Genomic DNA, 22260 nt, shown 5'->3' on the forward strand with positions numbered 1-22260 from the left:
AATTACATTAAATACATTTTTAGGTTATTAATAAAAATATTAATTATAAATATCAATAATTAAGATCATCTTATAAGTGTTGGGTCATTTACACCGTTACTAGGTGGAGAATTTTAGTTTTGTGTTCTGCATTAGAGCAAGTTCACCGGTTGGGTCACCAGGTCACCTACTATTCACTACTTTTTAGTGTTAATTTCACCCTCTGGGTCACAAGCACAGTGTATTTCGTGACCTAGAAAATGAAAATATACACTAAAAAACAGTAAATAGTAGGTGACCTACTGACCCAACGGGTGAACTTGCTCTTAGGCCACCGCAAAATCATAGCACGTGCATCAACTTTAATGACAAAATTAAATCACGTGGAACAACAACTTCTAAAACGGTAAAGTCTTGTTAAAGTTACTTCATAGTACGCACTCTCTTAGTTGACTGGCAGATGCTGTGTGCACTAATTTTGACCGTCCGTTAGAACTGGCAGATGCTGTGTGCACTAATTTTGACCGTCCGTTAGAAAACTGAATAATGTAAGGAGGATGCCCATAAAGTAGTCTCTATAATAATTACATTGATTACGTACAAGTTGAAACATACAATGTGCTGGATCCAAGACGTGTAAAAAGGAAAGCTACCCACCTTCTTCGATCATCACATCCAAGAAAGAACAACATGAAACCCCAGAAGAAATGTTCGATATTATTGACAGAGATTCTGGGGTTCTTTCTTATCGTGCGGTTCACCTCCCTAGTTGAAGGCGAAGTGCATTTCTATGATTTTGTTGTAAGAAGCTGATTCCCGGTTCACCTTTCTATCTAGCCAGATCGATCACCGTCGATCTCATTTTTCTAATTTCTAACAGCTAGCCTTGCAATTACACCTTTGCTGGAACTATATATAATATATATAGTTTGTGTGTTTAGGTAAGGGAGAAAAACTTCACCAAACTGTGTTCAACAAAGAGCATCTTGGTAGTAAACGATGGTTTTCCAGGTCCAGAGATAAGAGTTCACAAAGGAGATACAGTTTACGTTAATGTTCATAACCAAGGATATTATGGTTTCACTATTCACTGGTATATATGTTACACCTCTCCGTCTCTCTTGATGCATTACCTCTAATTATCTAGCTAGACTTCCAGAGCCGAAAAACCCTCCAAATCTCTCTCTCGTTTCAATCATTTGTTGTATTTATACCCCTTTTCTAACTATTTAGTTATAATATGATGGTATAGGCATGGGATAAAGCAACCAAGAAATCCGTGGTCAGATGGTCCAGAGTACATCACGCAGTGTCCAATAATTCCCGGAACAAATTTCACTAATGAAATCTCTTTATCCACTGAAGAAGGAACTTTATGGTGGCATGCTCATAGTGATTGGACAAGAGCCACTGTTCATGGTGCGATTGTTATCTTACCAGGTGTTGGAACCACATTTCCATTTCCTCAACCGGATGAAGATGAGACCATTATAATTGGTATGCAAAATATTAACGTGATGCCATTTACTAATCTCTTTTTGCATATATAATATGTGTGTGTGTGGGTGTGTGACTGTGTGTGTATGTATATAATTATATATATATATTCACGGAGTTCTAAGAAGGTACACACACATACATATAGTGCTATTCTAGTGAGAGAAATTTTTTTTTTAGTCATTTTAAGGGATCTTTTGTAGGCCCACTAATTAAGTATCGGTATCTCGACCGTTCACTTCTTAAGACTCCATAAATAGATCACTTCTGTAAATTTTCAACCAAATTGGTGACCTTTAAGGTATTGAACTAGTTTAAATCAATTGACGAACCAAATATGATCACACGGTTATAAGGTGACTATGAGTTTTGTGGTCACCCATCCTTATATTTAATTATAAGGATTGAGACTAAAACACTTAAAATTCAGTCTTCTAAACTTAACCTTTGATATTAAATTTAAGGGTGAGTGATTACAAAATCCTTAATCGTGATTGTATGAACATTAGTCATGACTGTGTGAATATTAATATAAAAGTAGAAACACTTGTATGTAGTCAAAGTTTCATATAATGATCGGTCAATTTATTATGGATCCTAAGAGTGAGAATAATATCTGCATATGCAAATATACGTTTATGGGATATACTTAATGACCCTTACAAGTTTTTTTTTTTTTTTTTTTTTTTGGGGTAAGCGGTGTAAGAGCTAACTCAGCGCTCTTACCCGAAATTTTATTAATAATAAAATAAATAAATAAAAAAATTATACAAAGCAAGGGGACTAAACCAAAAACTTGCCGAGAGAAATTACACGCATTAGGGAGTAGCGGTCAAAACCAATACAGCTCCCAAAAACAAAATAAGGACAAAGATACATAGTGAAACTCCAAAAAAGTGCCTAAGCCAGTCAATGAATGCCATTCTTCTGATGCCAATCAATGACCTGATGCTAGTCAAGGAATTCCTTTTCCCAACATTGCACATGAAATAGCAAGCAAGAAGCCCTTTCATAATAATAGTAAAGAAGAACCATCAACTGGTACGAAGGTAAGGGAAACCTAAACCATCCATGTTAAGATACTGAGTGATCACAGAGGGAGGAGTTTGATACCAAACCAGCAAATTTGAAGGCAAGCCTAAATTCGCCAAGTTATCTACAACCGAATTCCCTTCCCTAAGAATATGAGAGCAACGAAAGTGCATTGACCGAATACGGTTTAAGCATGTTGACCAAGCAATCCGCAAAGGCCATGGTGGGATAAAAGAAGAAGAGGTAATGCATGCTAGAACACTTGTAGAATCACTCTCCAGCCAAATGTGATGCCAACCAATTTGAAAAGCAAACTCAATCCCTATAATGATGCCCATCAGCTCTGCGAAAAAAGAACTTCTATGGCCTAAACCTTGGTAGAAACCGCCAAGATAACGCCCACTCGCATCACGAAAAACACCGCCACAAGCAGCAGGCCCATGATTCCCTTTAGCCAAGCCGTCAGTATTAAGCTTAATCCATGGAGCAATTGGGGGACTCCAAAAAACCAAGCGTGGAATGGGAAGCACTTTAGAGACTGGCTGAACACCCAATCCCATGAGCAATTGAGCATCCAAAATCCCATTCGAAAAACCAGGCATGTGTGGAGCTGAGAACAGAATCCAAGCTTTAATGGAACGGAAAACACGCATAAGAGAAGGAGTTTTATTGTCAAAACGCAGCTTATTGCGAGTCTTCCAAATAGCCATAAAACTGTACAAACAACTCGCCAACCATATATTTTGTAACTGGGGAGAAAAATGTTTGCTCGTAATAGAATTCCATAAATCAATGATGTAGCCATGAGACGGTAGAGATGTTCCGAAACAACAAGAAAGCCACTGCCAGACATGTTGGGCAAAGGAACAAGAAACAAATAAATGATGCAGGTCTTCTACAGAACTAAATGAGCAAAGTTGACATACCGAAACCATTGGAATGCCACGTTTCTGAAGCTGGTCATCCGTGGGCAATTTGCTATGTAAGATTCGCCAAACGAGAATAGAGAATCTTGGAGGAATAAAATGCCGCCATAGCTTTGCCATGTAATCCCTCGTAGGAAAGTGGGTGCGAACACAATTATAACCCTCAGCAAAAGAGAAAATCCCAGAGCTTGAGTCTTCCCATATTAAAACATCCTTTTCCGCTTCAATTGGTAAAGGTAAGTGAAGAATTTCAGTGGCCAAAGCAGGAAATAAAATGGAGAAATTATGTGGCATAACCCATTGTTGATCTGAGATAAAAGATGCAACTGTTGTCAACAAAGGCATAGGAAATTGACTAGCCTGCACCTTATCAATTAGAGGATCACTAAGCCATCTATCTGACCAAAACAGAACCGATTTGCCATCCCCAATAAGCCATCTTGAACGTTGAAAAATCAGAGGAAGAACAAACTTTAAACCATGCCAAATAGAAGAACCAAAGTAACGAAACCTCATAGAACAAGATATAGACAACCGTGTGCAAGCAAAAGAACCCCACAATGACCCTTACAAGTTTTCTTTTTATGTGGATCCTTGCATATATGCAGCATCCTGGTACGAGGGAGATATCAAAGAACTAGTTGATGAGGCTATGGATGATGGTAGCGACTTGCCCCATTCAGATGCTTATACAATAAATGGCGAACCAGGAGACTTTTGTCCATGCTCCAGTGGTAAGTTGATGTATGCTAATTCGTTCATAAGTATGTGTACATTACTTATGTGCTCATGCTCCCGTACATTACTTATGTGCTCATGCTCCCACAAGATGAAGCCAGTCCATAAATTTCATGTTAATTGCAGAAACAACATATCATCGAATGGTTGACTACGGCAAGACCTATCTTCTTCGTATAGTCAACGCAAACATCAACGCAGAACACTTCTTTGCAGTTGCTGAACACAATCTCACCGTTGTTGGCCTAGACGGAGCCTATATAAAACCGATAGACACAACCTACATAGTCATCAGTGCTGGACAGGCGATGGATGTCCTCCTCAAAGCAAACCAATCTCCTGGCCAATACTATATCGCTGCTAGACAATACTCAAGTGAGGATCCAGAAGTGACTGGCTTTGACCATGCGAATGTTACCGCAATCCTTGAATACAGAGGCAACTACACATATCAGACATCTCCTTCCTTTCCAACTACTCTTCCCATGTACTTGGACTATGCAGCAGCAATAAAATTCACCTCCCGGATTAAAGGCTTGGCGACCCCCAAATACCCTACAGATGTCCCATTAAATGTTACTACTAAAATGTATATAACAGTTTCTATGAATTATCTTCCTTGTTCACATCCTGGCTGTGAAACAACGGAACAAATCTCTTCAAGTATGAATAATGTTAGCTGGATTAACCCAACAACAGATGTCCTTAGAGCCTACTACAGGTTTTACTTCTTCCTCTGCTTTCAGTGGATAATTAATACAAGAAAAGGAAGTGAGATTAAATTACTACACCCATCAGTCTCAATTTTAACATTGCTCATTTTAAAATTATGATGCAGGAACATAAGTGGGGTTTACACAACGGATTTTCCAGACCAACCGCCTTCTTATTATAACTTCACAGAGGAAACTTTCGTGGATAATATTGTGTTCACTGTCCAAGGGACAAAGGTGAAGTTGTTGAATTATAACGAAACAGTTCAAATTGTGTTCCAAGGGACTAATGTGATGAAGGGCTCTGTTAATCATCCAATGCATATGCATGGATATAGCTTCTACGTGGTTGGATCTGGTTATGGAAATTATGACGATGAGGATGATCCAAAGGGGTTTAATTTTGTTGATCCTCCTAAAGTAACTACCTTTGGAGTTCCCAAAAATGGCTGGTTAGCAATCAGATTTATAGCAAATAATCCTGGTATGTCTTCCTCCCTGCTTTGATATTAGTATGTGAAAAATCAATGTTACAAACACACTCAAACATGGGATAGATTGTTGAGATTACTATAAACAATTGATAGATACAGAAAACTCTTAAAACGCATCAACTTCGTGTTTTATGCAAAGATGGAATCATTATTGACTTTCGTGATTATTAATCACACTTCTTTTTTGTAGGGGTGTGGTTTTGGCACTGTCATTTTGATAGACACTTGAGTTGGGGTATGAACACTGCTTTCATAGTCAAAAATGGTGGTACTGCTGAGGCTAGCATCCGTCGACCCCCAGCTTACATGCCTCCATGTGAGCCTCACTTGGATTCTCGTATCAAAAACAGTTATGAGAATATTCTATAAAAAAAACAGAGCAACTATTATTTGTGTGTGTGTGTGTGTGTATAAATTCAAGGAGCCTTCGCTGTTCAGCACTTCAGTGTGTGCTTGGATGAAGGTCGTTTCTGTGGGGATAAGGCTATGAGTGCGGATCACGTTTTCTCTCCGGCTCAAGTAGAAGCATTTGCTAGAGTGGAGGCGTGCAAATGGTGTTGGAATGGGGCCTCTCTCCGGTTAGGCCTTCTCGTTCAAGCTGTGCACTCGTTGGACTCCTCCTCCATTTACCTACGTTCTCTTTATGGTGATGTTCTTGCTTTGTAGTCTCAAATGTGTCCCACCTAGTCGCTCCTCTGTTGATTGAGGAAGCTTTAATTAGCACTTTGTTACATTTCAGGATGCTATATATATTTTCGTTTCTTCTAAAAAAATAAATAAATATATTTTTTTAAAAATAAATAAATAAAGAGGAGATCGAATAAGAAGAACATTTCAAGGTGCTTGTTTCGGCTATTGGAAGCCTTTGGAAAATACTTCGCTAGAATGACCCGAGGATACAAAGGGTTTCTATGATGCAATCACTGAATCATTGTTGTTGCTAAGTATTATATCTTCCTAGATGAGGGGAACTCATGAATCAGAAATGAACTCAAATTATAGGAGAGAGAGAGAGAGAGAGGATGACAAAAGATCACTCCCATTTAGCTCTGTACTACCATATGGAATTTTTAGGATTACAGTTTATTCTGGTTGGCACTGTTTATTAGCTAGAGATGAACTTCAGTTTATACTCATTTTGAGTTTGATATAATCTTTCATGTTTCTACAAATGCTTCGAAAACCTTTGAGAGTCTTCAGTACATGTACACGCTAGAGTACACAGAAGCGAAGCCTGATTGCAGCTTTCCTTTTTTGTTTCACGTCAGCAAAGAATTCTCTGTGGTACTCTTGAGTCTTGACTGCTTCACTCAGCCAGCCAACATATAATTTTATTGACGTACAAGATTTGGTGTTCATGCTTCTTGTGTACATATATATATATAGGATTTGGGCGTTTTTAGTTTTTACTAATCGAATTACAGAATTTGCTGTTCATCTTCACTAGTGAATCCTTTTGTCTATAATAAAACGACATCACACTTTTGTGTACTTATTATGGAATATACTCATTACTGGAATTAGTATTCACTTCATCTATGTGCATACTGCATGCTAACAGGTTCACCCGAGTCATCTGCAATTATGCTGTAAAAATGAGCAACTTCAAAGATCATGAGCCAATTAAAAGTCAAAACCAATCTTCATATTTAAATTGAGCGGTATATACATGCATGGCAATGTATGCGCACTTAAGCATTATATTACAATAAAAAAATTGAGCTCTATTTCTGTTGGGACCAAAATTTCAAAAATAAAAAGTAAAATGAAAAGATGACAAAGCTAGCTACAGAAAATACAGTAAACCATTAACATATTAGAAAAACTACAGAGGATTTAGACTTTGTTCTACAATCAAGCTTCATCCAGATAATTTTCTTTTTTGTGCATCATCATTTGGCTACCTCATAATGCTAATTGTTAGGTATTGAGTTAATGAAACAGCTATGATCTTATGATTGGATATGTAGCATGGCTTAATTTATATCACTACACTCTGCAGCATTCCTTTTGATTCTTGTTTTTTTTTTTTTTTGGTCTGAGCATTCCTTTTCATTCTGCAATGTGTTAAATTTGTGATGCAGGGACCGAAGAAAGGGGTTCGAATTGGTAATTTGTTTTTCAGAAGTGTCTCAAATACATATGCAGATGATCAATCTCTACGATGACTTTTCTGATATTTTGCTCTATTGTGCTTATTCATTTGGCTACCTCACAAGCTAATTGGTACCATGTAGCTGAATACGTGAACTCCACCTATATGTACGTTTTGCGGGATATGGTCATGCACTTCATCTATATACTTTGAATGGACGCTGCATAAAGAGTTAAAGCCTTAGAATGCTACGAATGCTTGGTTTATACTTTATAATAAGGAACTTCAAGTTGTAGACTTATGCACTTTATCCTACTAGAAATTGGAAGAAGAAGGCTGATAGAATGTTTAATTGATGAAGTCTAGGCAAGCAGAGTCAATCATCCATGCTATGTCGAACATAATTGAAAATGTTTGTTTGAGATATAGAAGTACATGAATATATCTAACAGCTATTAAGCCTCTACTTTCAATCATTGGGGAAATAAGCACAAGAATTGAATTTCATATTGTCTATCTCTAATTCTCTCCTATAAATAGCATACAAGAACAAGAATGAAAAATAACACCAATGCTTAAGAAAACAAGTTTGATCTTCTAGTACAAGTTTGATCTAGGATCACCATAGCTGTCCCAGATGAGCCGAGGCTCTGTCTTTCCGTAGAAATCAGGGCATTCGGCGAAGAAGCTCGGCCGGAATTGGGAACCCAAGGAAGCTCTGTTGCGGAGAAAGTAACCGACGAGCTCGCCGTCTGTAGGGTGGAACCGGAAACCCACTGGAAATCCTTCCATTTCAGAAATCAAGGGTTTCGATGGCGTAATCTAGGAATTGAAACGAGAATTTGGGGGTTTGATATCTCTGTTTCTGAATTGAAATTGAAGATCGGAGTGGTGAAATTGAAGATCGGAATGGTCAAATTGAAAGGGTAATTCAATTCAGAGAAAGTGAGAGTAATGTATGAAATTGAAGATCTAGGGTTTGTAAATATAGATAAATATAGATTTGGGGATAAGAGGTTAACTAGCCGTTGCAGGCATACGCGAAAATGGGGTTTTAACGCTGTTTTAATTAACATTGTGATCATTGAATGTGGCAGTGAATTTCAGATAGCAAAAAAAATATTTGGAATTAATCTTTGGAATTTTTTTTATTTATTTTTGGTAAGCAAGGGGTTAAAAACAAAAAGACCATGAAACAAAGAAAGAGACGAAAAAACAGACTAGCTAGCTTTGTTTATCATCATGTCTAACAGAGATTCTTCTTTGCCGAGTTACTTCATCAAAATCATCAAGATAGGCAAAAGAGGCATGAATAGGAGGACTGTCAAACTCAATTATCCCATAAGCATGATTAATGCTCTGCTTACCAAGGCACTCTGCTACCATGTTACATTCTCAGTAAATGTGCTATAGGGTGAAGCATTGGAAGTTCCAGATCAAATTTTTGCAACAACAAATAAGCGATCCCATGGGATGAAGAGTAACATTAGTATAAGAGATCAACTTCACTAGAATTTCAGAATCCATTTCTACTTCAATATGAGTAATGTGGGATTTAAGAGCTTGTTGAAGACCATGATATAGACTCCAAGATTCAGCATCTAAAACTTCACCTATGCCGAAGTTTATCTGAAAGCCTTTAATCTATAACGTTTGGATATCCAAATAAAAGCATATATGTTGAAGGAATATCGATTTAGTGTGCCTTATCAAACTAGGAGTAGCAATAGGAGAGAAGGTTCTAGATTTCCCAATCCTACACGGATTGGTATTCCTTGTAACATTAGAACTAGTACTTTGTAATCCCTATATATAGGGCTCCTATTCTCAATAATAATACACACATCTCTCTCTACAATTCTCTCTCGAATCTATTTTACTTAAACACGTTATCAGCACGAGTTCTGACCACAAAGCAAAAACCAAAAAACCCGAAAACCTTTTTCACCAAAACTGCCGCAGCACCTAGCCCCTTGCTAGCCCGCCTGCTCCTGCAGCCCTCTCGGTCTGCCTACCTGCGTGCCTACTGCCCCAGCAGCCCCTAGCCCGAGCTAGCCAAGCCTTCGCTGCAGCCTGCTCCTTGCGCGCCCAGCGCTACGCGCCCCTGCGCTCCGTGTTGCCCGCCTACTCGCCCGTGCGTCTGCAGCCCCGCGTCGCTGCACTACTGCTCCTGCAGCTCTGCCTCACATCTGCTGTCCCTGCAGCACCTACGCGCCCCTGCGCACGCATCCCTACTGCCCCTGCAGCACCAACGCACACTGACTGCACCTTTCCCCTTTCCTGTGCACGTCCGTCTGTTTGCAGGCTCCGAAACATCTAGTTCGGAAACTCGGATCAAAATCTTTTCTTCATCAAAGTTGTTCATCTCTGTCTCTTCCATCTGACCTCCGAATTTCAGCCTTATCGGAGTTATTTTGAGACCAGTACAACAATCAAGGTGAAAACTGTTCAGAAGAGAATTTGCTCCGAATTTCAACAAGCTTGACCTTATAAACATTCGCTGCACGCCTCTACTCGAATTGCTTCGCTCCATCACGCCTGCATCGACACACGCGTGATCCAAATACAAGTAAGTATTCAAGAGTAAGTTTTGAAGTTCCTGTAATTTAGAAATTAATATTTCTTCTTTTTCTCGGGGACTTGAAAACCTCCCTTCTTCTACATCCCACCTTTCTTATAACGTGGGTTCGATTTTGAGAAAGCGGAATCGTGGGGATTCGCGCTATTAACGAACTAAGAGCGTTCGTAAGACTTCGGACTAAGAGCGTCCGCAAGCATCGATTGACGACCATATAAACATCATTGTTTCGGTCTAATCCAATCATTCTTGGAAATCGATTTCTTGGTAGCATAGCTCGGAAATCTTATTATTATTAGTTTTCGTGGAAGCATTGACTCCGAAACTAACTTGTTCTTGTTTCATCTTTCAGGATGACATACACGAACAAACTCGATTTTGTTCCATTGGATTATGCAGGCAAAAGATATTTATACTGGGCCATTGACATTGTGACCCATCTTACTGCCCAAGATTTATTGCATACAATCCAAGAGCTTTGTCCTATAGAAACAGCTCCAGACCCTCAAACTGAGAAAGATAATTCTAAGGCAATTGTCTTCATGAAACGTCACATGGATAGTGACCTCCAGTTTGAGTTCATAAATGAGGATAGCGCTATAAAGCTTTGGCAAGCGCTTCGCGAACGATATGGCAATGTTCGTGACTCCATCCTTCCGAATACAGAAGCAGAATGGAAAGATCTTCGCTTCTCTGATTTTGACACGGTCATGCTATTTTATTCGGAAGCCCTAGCCTCCGCATCAGAGTAATGATGCGTCTCTGTGGAAAGATGATCACAGAAGACCAGTTGATTGAGAAAACCCTCAATACCTTCCCCGTCTGTGCTATGAGGTCCTCTGACTTATTTCGGACTCATGTAAATGCAAGACGGATCACAAGTTTCCAACAGCTTATTGAAGCTATGGCCACTGCTGAAAGACATGGCAATGAACTTGTGAAAAGAGAATTTGATAGGCTTCAAGATAGCCATCAAGAGCATCGTCCTATGGCTAGAGAAAGTCGTCATCGACGTTATGATCCATACGATCGAAATGCTCAAGAAGGTAATCGCTCAAGGCGACAATCCCACGACCGTAGGAGGCGTGATTTTGAGGAACATAGGGTTGGAAACCATGGAGCCAACGTTGGCCATGGGCACCACTTTCCAACGCCACCAGTCCTAGGGACTATGCATATTGCGCCAATGCGCCTCAATCAAGGGAGAATCCTCTTTATGGTGTCTATTTCTGATATGGAACGTCTGATCAATGGACCTGAATTTGCAATGTACCTACGAAGGTAGTCGCATCATGGTGATCAAGACATCGAGTTCACAAAGAATTTAAATCTGGCGATGAAGACAAAATGCCGCAGATTTTTATATTTCCAAGAATTATGTAATGGCAATTATGCCTTAAATCAATAAAATGACTTATTGTATTAACTCTTTCCCTCTAGGCGTACTCAAGAGTAATTGTGATGTCTAGGCAAGGTTTGATCTGAGAGAACGGTTTTAAAAGTGAGCAACGCTCCACCAAAATCTCGCCTTACCTTACCTGGTCACAACCAAATTGAAATTACCGAACGGATTGAGTGACTACGATTTGTCTACGGTTTGATTTTTATGTTGGATTAGATTTTGGTCAAGAAACTTTGATGTAATCATTGGCTATTGATAGGAGCATAAAATGCGACGAATTTATAGTTTAATCCTTTACACTTTTGCTTAGTTATTTCGTTAAAAAGATCAAACTAACTTTGTTATTTTCTTAGGAGGTTTGTGGATCAACCATGGAAAAATAGGAGCTCAATTGTGGCAAGTTAAGGCTCAGATGTATAATACTGATGCAAAAGATGAAGGACAACCATTTATGTGGTCAGAAACAAGAAGGGAAGCTTGTGGAAAACTTCGTGCAAAACAGTTGCTGAGAAGCAAAATATGAAAACTGGAATCTGCCTTATTTTCTTCTATATTTGGACCCCATTTTGAAGATATTTTGAGTGCACCATGGCAGCAATTCTTGACTACATGTGAAAACCAGATATTTCACTACAATAAAGCCAAATCAAGTGATCATAATAGTCAAGGATCAAGTCAGAAACGTTGCACAAAGTAGGCATCCTGATCAGCTTTCCACCTTCAGTCTTATCTATGAAGCATATTGGAGCTGTCTTTTGGAGACTTTCTTGGAAAGTCTTTTGGAAGGATATTGTTTGGACGTCAATAAATGATATCATAGGGCATTATAGGCCTAAGAAACGTTCAGAAAGATAGCTACAAGGTCGGTGTACAAGCCCATAAAATTGACCAGAAGATAAGGAAAATCTGGAAATTTCTGACAGACCTTATCTTGAAGGCTTTTCAAGGCTGCTTTTGGTCAGCAAGTTGAGGGGATTTTTAGAAGATCTTTATACACTCTTAAAGATCAACATCAAGGCTGTTATCTTGTTAAAAATCACATTCAAAGCTGAAATAAAACCGAGTTAAAAGAAGGGCTAAAAAGGCAATCCTAAGTGAGGCAGATAAGGAAGTCACCTTCCTTATCTCTTGGCAGATTGTTTTGAGGCTTCTTGGGGATCCTTTGCTGAGTTATACACGTTTTATATGAGCTGTTAGCATGTTTTATATCAGCTGTAAAGGATCTACAAGTCAAAGAATTCAGCCTAAGAAGAGAAAATCAAATAGAACAAGTAAACAAGCTTGGCCTAATTGCAAGAGTGCCCTTGAAACTTGCAACTCCTACATAAAGGGGCCTCCTTCCATGTTTTATAAATAGAGTGACCAACCACATACAGACCATATCACATAAAAAAGAACCAGAGACACACCAAAGAAGAAGAAGAAGAAGAAGAAGCAAGACTGCAAAATCACACCAGAGACGATCGATCACTGTTTCTCAAAGATCGATCATTGATCGTATTTTTCCCAATTTCTGATTTTTGTTGTCTTCCTTTCTCATGAACTCCTTTGTGTTTTTGATTCCAATTATGTGTAACTAAATTTCCAGTAGCTAGGGAGCTGTTGAAGCCCCTAGACATGATCCATAACATGCTTTGATTTTCGGTTTGTTTTCAATTAATAAAGTTGAGGTTTTGTTTACCAATTTCTCATTGATGAATTCTATGTTTGTATGCTTTGGAGGACTACTTAGTATGCATGCTAGGGTTCTAATACTTTGATGGTTTGATGCCTGGATCAATAGTTGGATTCCTCAAATTATCTAGAGAAGTAATTGGTAGTTTTCACTAGCAAGTAAACAAAATCCTAGGTTTAGCAAGGCTCTAAGTTATTTGTGATGCCTAGTGATTGCTCAAACTCTTTTCAAACTTAATGATCTCTGCATGTTTAATCTAATAAACGTACCTTTAGGTTGCATTGCTTGGGAATAGTCTAGGTGTAGAGCACTTCCTGCCTAGCGTACAAGGTAAGAAAGAGTAATAGGTTGTGTTCAAGCGTACCGAGCCAATCTGAGTATCTTCAACTAAGTTAATTGGTGATAAATTGGACAAAGTGTGTTGTGTGTTATTGTTGGGGGTGGATACTTCCTTCCTAGCTAGTTTCATTATCTTGATCTCAACCAACTTCAAATCTGCTTCAATTTCATTTTTCTTTCTGTTCTCTGTTTTTCTGTATTTTATTTCCATAGCAAATCAACTCCAAAATTCACCAAATTTTGTGTGCTAGACTCTTTACGTGTCTAGTATATCTCTGTAAATTTTCGTATTTTTCTGGGTTGTTTTAGTTAGGTTTTTAGTTTGTTTTTCTACTGCGGTTCAGTAGGAGCTGCAGTCACGTTTTTGTGACTTTTGTTGAAGCCTTTAGTTTATCTTAATCCTCTGCGGGAGACCCTTATTTCCCTATATTACAATCGACATATTTGCAGGAGAATAAGGAAAATCAATAGCTTTAAAAAGAGCTATCAGCTATTATTAATAAAGTATTGATTGATTTTATCTCATGTAATGGACATATTTTTCGAACTTTATTACTTACAAGATGTAAGTGCCAATGGTTTTCATGTGAAAACACATTGTGAGAATGGACAAGAGTTCCTTTGCATCACCTCTAATGACTACGGACATAAACGAGTCTTAGAGAAACTTATGTGTCGCTCTAGTGGGTTGTATGCAACCACTATTTGAGTCATTGAATCCAACCATGTCATGAGAGGTGATTTATGGGATTCCGACACATATAGGCTTTGGCACGACCGTTTGGGACACCCAGGTCGTGACATGATGATCCGTATATTAAAGACTTCACACGGACATCCCTTTTTCAGAACGAAAAGAAGTAAAACTCGATTTTTGGACACCGAATGAGCCCCTGCGCCTCACGGCGCCGTTCACCCCCAAATCCGGCCATCCTTGGCCGGCGCCGCCTTCCCCCTGCGGCCTCAGGGTGGCATTGACGCCACCAAGGCTCCTTTGTCTCCAACTTTTACTTCTAAAGTCACTTGTGATTTTGTGGCTCAACCAAAATCCTCATTGGTTGTTTCTAAAGCCCATCATTCGTTCTGCAAAGCCTACTCTTTAGCAAAGTTAGGATCGAGACCATCCTATGCAAAGGACACCAAAGAAAATATACCATTCTTGCAAAGAATCCAAGGTGATATTTGTGGACCTATTCAACCATCATGCGGACCATTTCGATATTTTATGGTATTGGTTGATGCATCGACACGCTGGTCCCATGTCATGCTATTGTCCACAAGGAACGCTGCATTTGCTAAACTCCTAGCACAAATAATTAAGTTAAGGGCTCACCACCCTGATCATCCTATTAAGTCTATAAGATTAGACAATGCTGGAGAGTTTACATCAAAGACTTTTGATGATTATTGCATGTCCATTGGGATAGATGTTGAACATCCTGTTCCTCATGTTCACACCCAAAATGGTCTCGCAGAAGCCGCCATTAAACGACTACAAATGGTCGCTAGGGCATTGGTAATGCGCACCAATCTCCCTATTTCTGCTTGGGGCTGTGCAATATTGCATGCAGCTGTGCTTATTCGTCTGAGGCCCACTGCCACTCAACCCTTTTCTGCGTCCCAGATGGTGACTGGGTATGAGCCTAATGTCTCACACTTACGCATATTTGGGTGTGCAGTTTATGTGCCAATTGCGCCACCACAGCGCACCAAATTGGGTCCTCAAAGACGATTAGGCGTTTATGTTGGATATGATTCTCCAACGATTATCCGCTACATAGAACCCTTGACAGGCGATCTCTTTACCGCTAGATTTGCGGATTGTCATTTCGATGAGACAGTCTTCCAGTCGTTAAGGGGAGATAAGAACATCAATGTTCAACAGGAACGACAGGAATTGTCGTGGTCTGTCCCCACTCTGTCTCATCTTGATCCCCTAACCGCACAGTCCGAAATTGAAGTGCGGAGAATTCTCGATCTTCAGAACGTAGCAGAATCGATGCCTGATGCGTTTTCTGATATCGCTAAAGTGACGAGATCACATATACCTGCTGCAAACGTGCCTGCAAGGATTGAAGTCCCTAAAAGTAGAGGACATGACGCCAACTCAAGAATGCATGAGCATGGCGCCAACGTCCCATCTCTCAATGATGGTGACGTTATGGCTAGGCCCACGGCTCCTGCCAGGAAGCGCGGGAGGCCCATAGGTTCGATGGATTCTCGCGCAAGAAAGAAAGCGAGTTTGGCACAAAATAATCCATTAATCATCGATGTGAATAATCCATCTCATGAGAATATTCCGGACTATGGTTATGTCCAAGAGACATCATTGGGGGACGCTCCAATGTCAGAACCAACTCCAGAGAATAGAGAGATCTCCATAAATTACACTAGTGTACATGAGATGATGGATAGAAATTCTATGGCGATTGATGATGCATTTGCATATCATATTGCAAAAGGAATTATAGAATATGATGATATCGAACCTCGCTCTGTTGAAGAATGTCAACGAAGAGCAGATTGGCCTAAATGGAAAGATGCGATCCAGGTTGAATTGAATTCACTAACAAAGAGACAGGTATTTGGGCCTGTAACGCAGACACCCCCAAATGTAAAGCCTGTTGGCCATAAATGGGTCTTTGTTAGAAAGCGTAATGAGAAAAATGAGGTGGTAAGATATAAAGCCCGCCTTGTGGCGCAAGGTTTCTCACAACGCCCTGGAATCGACTACGAGGAGACATATTCTCCCATAATGGACGTTATAACGTTCCGCTACCTTGTCAGTTTGGTAGTTTCAGAAAAACTCGACATGCAGCTTATGGATGTGGTTACAGCATATCTCTATGGGGATCTAGATTCAGAGATATATATGAAGGTTCCAGATGGACTTCAATTACCCAAATCAAGTGGCTCTAAACCACGGAGCGCGTTTTCAATAAGATTAAAACGCTCACTATATGGATTAAAACAATCCGGACGGATGTGGTATAACCGTCTAAGTGACTACTTGATTGGGAAGGGATATATTAATAATGAAATATGCCCATGCGTGTTCATTAAGAGAACAAGTTCCGGATTTGCAATCGTAGCAGTTTATGTCGATGACATGAACCTAATTGGAACTCTAGATGAGTTTAAGGAAACTGCTAAATACTTGAAATCCAAATTTGAGATGAAAGATCTTGGGAAAACACGGTTTTGTCTCGGTTTAGAACTCGAGCACCGTAGTGATGGGATTTTGATCCATCAGTCTGCATATACTCAGAAGGTCCTAAGGCGCTTTAATGAAGATAAAGCGAAGCCTGCGAGTACTCCCATGATCGGCCGTAGTCTTGAGCCCGGAAAAGATCCGTTTCGTCCAAGGGATGAGGACGAAGAACCATTAGAGGCCGAAGTGCCCTATTTGAGTGCAATAGGCGCATTATTGTACTTAGCTCAATGCACAAGACCGGATATCTCATTCGCAGTGAACTTGTTAGCTCGACATAGCTTTGCGCCAACACGCCGCCATTGGATTGGTATAAAGACAATCTTTCGATACCTAAGAGGTACGATTGATATGGGCCTATTCTATCCCTACAGAGAGAAAAGGAATGACGGAAAGTTGGGATCGGACCCCAAAAGACAAAACGCCCCCGTCCATGGAATGGCCGCCGGCCATGTTGCCGCCGCCGCTCATGGTGGCCGGCGTCCTCCTATCTCCCTCCATCAAAACGACAATGATGTCTTGATGGGATTTGCTGATGCAGGGTACCTCTCTGACCCTCACAAAGGTCGCTCCCAAACTGGTTATGTCTTTACCATGGGAAGCACTGCGATATCTTGGAGGTCTACGAAACAGACCCTTGTTGCTACTTCCTCGAATCATGCAAAGATTATTGCTCTACATGAAGCCGTTCGTGAATGTGTATGGCTAAGGTCTGTGATTCGACATATTCAAGGAAGTTGTGGTTTGAAGTCTACCACAGATGAACCTACATGCATTTATGAGGATAATGCAGCTTGTATTGAACAAATGAAGTTAGGTTTCATCAAAGGCGACAACACCAAGCATATATCGCCTAAGTTCTTTTATAATCAGCGACAACAATCACTTCTAAAGATTGAAGTGAATCAAATCCGATCAGAGGATAATGTAGCGGACTTATTCACTAAGTCGTTACCTAAATCCACCTTCGAGAAACATGTGAAGAGCATCGGATTGAGAAAGTTATCCGAACTCCCACGATTGAAGCAATCAGGGGGAGATATCGACATCAGGGGAGTTATGATGTCTACATGTTCGATCTCGAAGAGTGAAGGACGTGTTGTGCTCTTTTTGTCCTTCGACCAGGGTTATTTTTATCCCACAAGGTTTTTGTTACCTGGCAAGGTTTTTAACGAGGCAACGGATGAAGCGTCACCACCAAGTTTGAAGCGGCACAAGGGGGAGTGTTGAAGGAATATCGATTTAGTGTGCCTTATCAAACTAGGAGTAGCAATAGGAGAGAAGGTTCTAGATTTCCCAATCCTACACGGATTGGTATTCCTTGTAACATTAGAACTAGTACTTTGTAATCCCTATATATAGGGCTCCTATTCTCAATAATAATACACACATCTCTCTCTACAATTCTCTTTCGAATCTATTTTACTTAAACAATATATATTTTTTTTAATAATAAAATGAAGAGGACCCAAACGGCACCGTATTCTCTACTACTGCGGTGCTGCCACATATAGTCCTATTCATCATTTCATCTTTTATGTACGAAAGGTGGAGTCTTTGGATTTGTGTGCTGAAGCAGGTTTGGGAAGAAGACGATCGAGTTTGATTTCGAGGGCATTGTGATGGTTTTTGGTCTCCACTTTAAATTGGATTTCTTCACCCTAACTTGATTTTCAGGTATCCTTCATCTTCCTTATCTTCCATCTTTTCCATTTTGAGGTTCGAACACAAAGAATTCATCTTTCACGTGAAGAATACCAAAGAATTGTTACTTCAAGTTAGAGCCGTGAACTGTTCTTCTAGCTGAACACAAGAATTCAACTTTATGTGTTTGCAATATAAATTGCATATCTACTGAGGAATCTGTTTAGTTTTGGATATTTATGAGAACTGAAACTTGGATTTCTTCTACTTTAAGGAATTTATTTTCCCTTTTCAAGTTTGGATTGTTTTCTTGTTCTGTAAGACTAGGGATATTTGTTTTGTTTTCTTCTTCTGTCTTACTATAGGGATATTTAATTGTTATATTCTACTTAGGACTCAGGTTCCTATAGGACCAAGAAAATTGAGAGACTGACCTCAAAATATTGTTCTTGTTTTAGGTGAGACTCTGGTCTTCTGCTACCGAAATTTAGAGGTTCGAATTTGATGGCTCAGATTCCCAAATTGGACAATGCTCCTCTCAATCTCAAATATATGAGGGAACAGTCTCAGAAGGAGCTCATAAACATCCTCAAGAATATTCGAGGAAGGAAGTGTTTGGTGATTGACCCCAAGCTCAGCGGTTCAATATCATTGATCATTCAGACTGCAGTACTTCTCAAAGAACTTGAGGTTGAACTGCGACATCTTTCGGCTGAAACAATTCAAACTGACTGTTCCAAAGTGGTTTTCCTTGTCCGTTCTCAGCTTAGTTTGATGAAATACATTAGTTCACAAGTCCATAATGATACTTCGAAAGGGTTACAGAGAGAATACTATCTTTACTTTGTCCCTTGCCGCGCAGTTGCTTGTGAGAAGATCCTTGAGGAGGAAAACGTCCATGACTTGTTGGGTATAGGGGAGTACCAGTTATACAGTGTTCCATTGGATGAGGATGTTCTGTCGTTTGAACTTGATCTCTCTCTCAAGGAATGCCTTGTTGATGGTGATATGAGCTCACTTTGGCATATTGCGAAAGCCATTCACAAGCTTGAGTTTTCTTCTGGGGTGATACCAAATGTGAGGGCGAAAGGAAATGCATCGGTGCGTGTTGCTGACATTCTAAACCGCATGCAAGCTGAGGAACCCGTTAGCTCATCAGATATGGTTGTTCCAGAGATAAATACTGTCATCCTTCTAGACAGGGAGGTGGACATGGTTACTCCCATGTGTACTCAGTTAACATATGAGGGCATTATTGATGAGTTTCTGCGTATCAATGATGGTTCTGTTGAGGTTGATCCATCCATCATGGATGTCAAACAAGAGGGAAAGAAGATGAAAGTTCCACTTAATTCAAGTGACAAGCTGTTTAAAGAGATAAGAGATCTCCACTTTGAAGTTGTTGTCCAGATTCTACGCGAAAAAGTAACATCTATGAAGCAGGACTACAATGAGGTGACTTCAAATACACAGACTCTTTCTGAAATAAAGAATTTTGTCAAAAAGATGCACTCATTGCCAGAAGTGACAAGGCACATAAATCTTGCTAAGCATCTGATGACTTTCACGTCGAAGCCATTATTTCGTGGACTACTTGACATGGAACAAACAATCGTTGAGACTGAGAGTTTTGACATATGCTTAGATTACATTGAAGAAATGATGCATAAGCAGGAGCCTCTTGTAAGTGTCCTACGTCTTCTCATCTTATTTTCTATTACAAATTCTGGGTTGCCCAAAGAGAATTTTGACTATATGAGGAATGAACTACTCCAGAGTTATGGATTTGAGCACATGGCTACATTGAAAAATCTGGAGAAGGCAGGATTGTTTAAAAAACAGGAGACAAAAGGCAACTGGCCGAGAGTTAAGCGTGCCTTACAACTTGTCATTGAACACAGTGACACAGCTAACCCCAATGACATTGACTATGTCTTTTCTGGATATGCACCTCTTAGCATTCGCCTTGTTCAGCATGCTATTCGATCTGGATGGCGTCCGATTGAAGAAACTCTAAAGCTGTTACCCGGACCACATTCAGAAACAAAGAGAGGCCCATTCTCAAGCAGCGCATCATTTGACAATTTTCAGGGGGCAGAAACCAATGTAGACAAGGTAGCTGATGGGAGGCGCTCCCTTGTACTTGTCATCTTCATTGGAGGTGTAACGTTTGCAGAGATTTCCGCCCTTCGGTTTCTTAGTTCTCGGGAAGGGATGGCATATGATTTCATAGTTGGGACAACGAAAATGGTTAGTGGCCATAGCTTGACTGAACCATTTGTGGGGAAGATGGAGGACCTGTAAAAAATTTCATGTCTTAGTTTTGTCTTTATTTCTGCCTCTTTGAAATGAACATTGAGACTTCTTGGCTCGATTTTGAATCCATTGTGGTTTGTGCTAATGCGATATCAAACAGGTGTTTGTTGTTCCATGTGTCTTCTCATATTAGATAGAGTATTTTGATTTTCCAAAAGAAAACTATAAGTATATATGCATACAGAGCATAGGGAATCAAGTTAGCCAGAACTTGGTCAGACAAAAACTTGCAGTATGTATTAACATAGTTCTACCTGGTAAGTACTTCATCTTTGCCATTTCAGTTATGCTGCTATGTTGCCTTCGCTTTACTGCTTTTAATCTGACCAACTGAAGTCATTCTCACATTACAGATAGGCTTGAATCCATGCCTCATTACTAAAAAAAAAATGCAGTCGTATCACTGCTTTCTGCTTAGGGCCCTGGGAAATCATCATAGCCTCTCTAGCAATCCTGGTTTCAATTAGCATATCCCATATTATACATGATTAGTCTACTACATGGTTAGTTTCCATTTTCTGTCGAGGCATTTTAGCTTGTGATTAGTCTACTACATATAAAAGCATTTTGTATGTGGTGTCGGTCCCTGGTGACATTCTCCATGTGCATCCTATGTCTTGGTGATTCTTTCGAGCATGCAAGTCCGATCTCAAGGATTGGATATATGCACTTCCTCACATCTGCATTCATCTTGTTTAGGGTCTCAGAGTCTATGTTTTCTTCTTCTGCTTCAATTTCGCTGCGATGTAGCTCACTTCATTTTCTGATGCTGCAGGTGCTCTCTTCTATACTGACAAGAAGAGCAGGGTCTAAAGTTTGCACAACTCTTCCGGGCACGGCCATCTCAACAAAGTTGTGGGGATTAAATCCGTCTTTAGACATCTCGTTTGTGGGTCTTCTTACTGTGAACACTTCCAAAAGAAGAATCCCATAACTATACACATCCCCTTGTCTTGATGTCTCAACACCAATTGCATACTCTACAACTCGGAACACAATCACGGATGTCAAGTTTCTATGTATATATAAAAGTAATTGGAACATAACACCAATAGTCTGCAAACTTTTAATCATGACTCCTTACTGATTTAGAATCATATCTAAACTTCATCAAAGCAAATCGATCAGTTTCATTTCCAATTGCAGCATTTGCAGTAGTACTGATGGGTTGAAAAAAGATGATAAAAGAAGAATATATGTTGACTAGTGAGTCATGACTTGTGGGCATTACAAGAAAAATTTGAGTTGGGTTTCATTCCTAATTCATTACATGACCTATTTGCATTGGGTTTAATAGTTGGTCGCAGCCCCCAATTGAGAGAATTATGGGTTGTTTGTTTCTGTGCCTCTCTTTGGTTTATTTGGCAAACAAGGAATAAGGTGAGATGTGAGGGCATTACTCCAGATGTTGCTATGGCTTGCAGGTTAATTAATGGCCATGTTTATGCTTCTAGTCGCATAGCTATTGGACATATGTTTAACAACATACAGGAGCTTTGTGTCTTGAAGAGGTTTGGTGCTACTTGTAGGCCGCGTTGTGCCCCAAAAATTTACGAGGTGAATTGGCATCCACCCATTATTGGTTGGTTCAAAGTTAACACGGATGGTGCTTGGAAGCGAG

At 39.8% G+C, this 22260-nt stretch overlaps 2 protein-coding genes across 2 annotated transcripts; both read left to right on the forward strand.

Moving 5' to 3' along the window:
* Positions 1-568: 568 nt before the first annotated feature.
* LOC133742923 (laccase-14-like) lies at positions 569-6211 on the forward strand. The gene is made up of 7 exons (XM_062170631.1): positions 569-780; positions 921-1072; positions 1232-1476; positions 4043-4168; positions 4299-4893; positions 5011-5369; positions 5570-6211. The coding sequence occupies exons 1-7, from the start codon at positions 670-672 to the stop codon at positions 5746-5748; spliced, it is 1767 nt and encodes a 588-aa protein (XP_062026615.1). The 5' UTR covers positions 569-669; the 3' UTR covers positions 5749-6211.
* Positions 6212-18294: 12083 nt separating this feature from the next.
* On the forward strand, positions 18295-21753 carry LOC133706780 (vacuolar protein-sorting-associated protein 33 homolog). The gene is made up of 2 exons (XM_062132317.1): positions 18295-18356; positions 18782-21753. The coding sequence occupies exon 2, from the start codon at positions 18828-18830 to the stop codon at positions 20625-20627; it is 1800 nt and encodes a 599-aa protein (XP_061988301.1). The 5' UTR covers positions 18295-18356; positions 18782-18827; the 3' UTR covers positions 20628-21753.
* The last annotated feature ends 507 nt before the right edge of the window (positions 21754-22260 follow it).

This window comes from Rosa rugosa, chromosome 4 (genome assembly GCF_958449725.1).
Source record: "Rosa rugosa chromosome 4, drRosRugo1.1, whole genome shotgun sequence".
Taxonomy (NCBI): Eukaryota; Viridiplantae; Streptophyta; class Magnoliopsida; order Rosales; family Rosaceae; genus Rosa; species Rosa rugosa.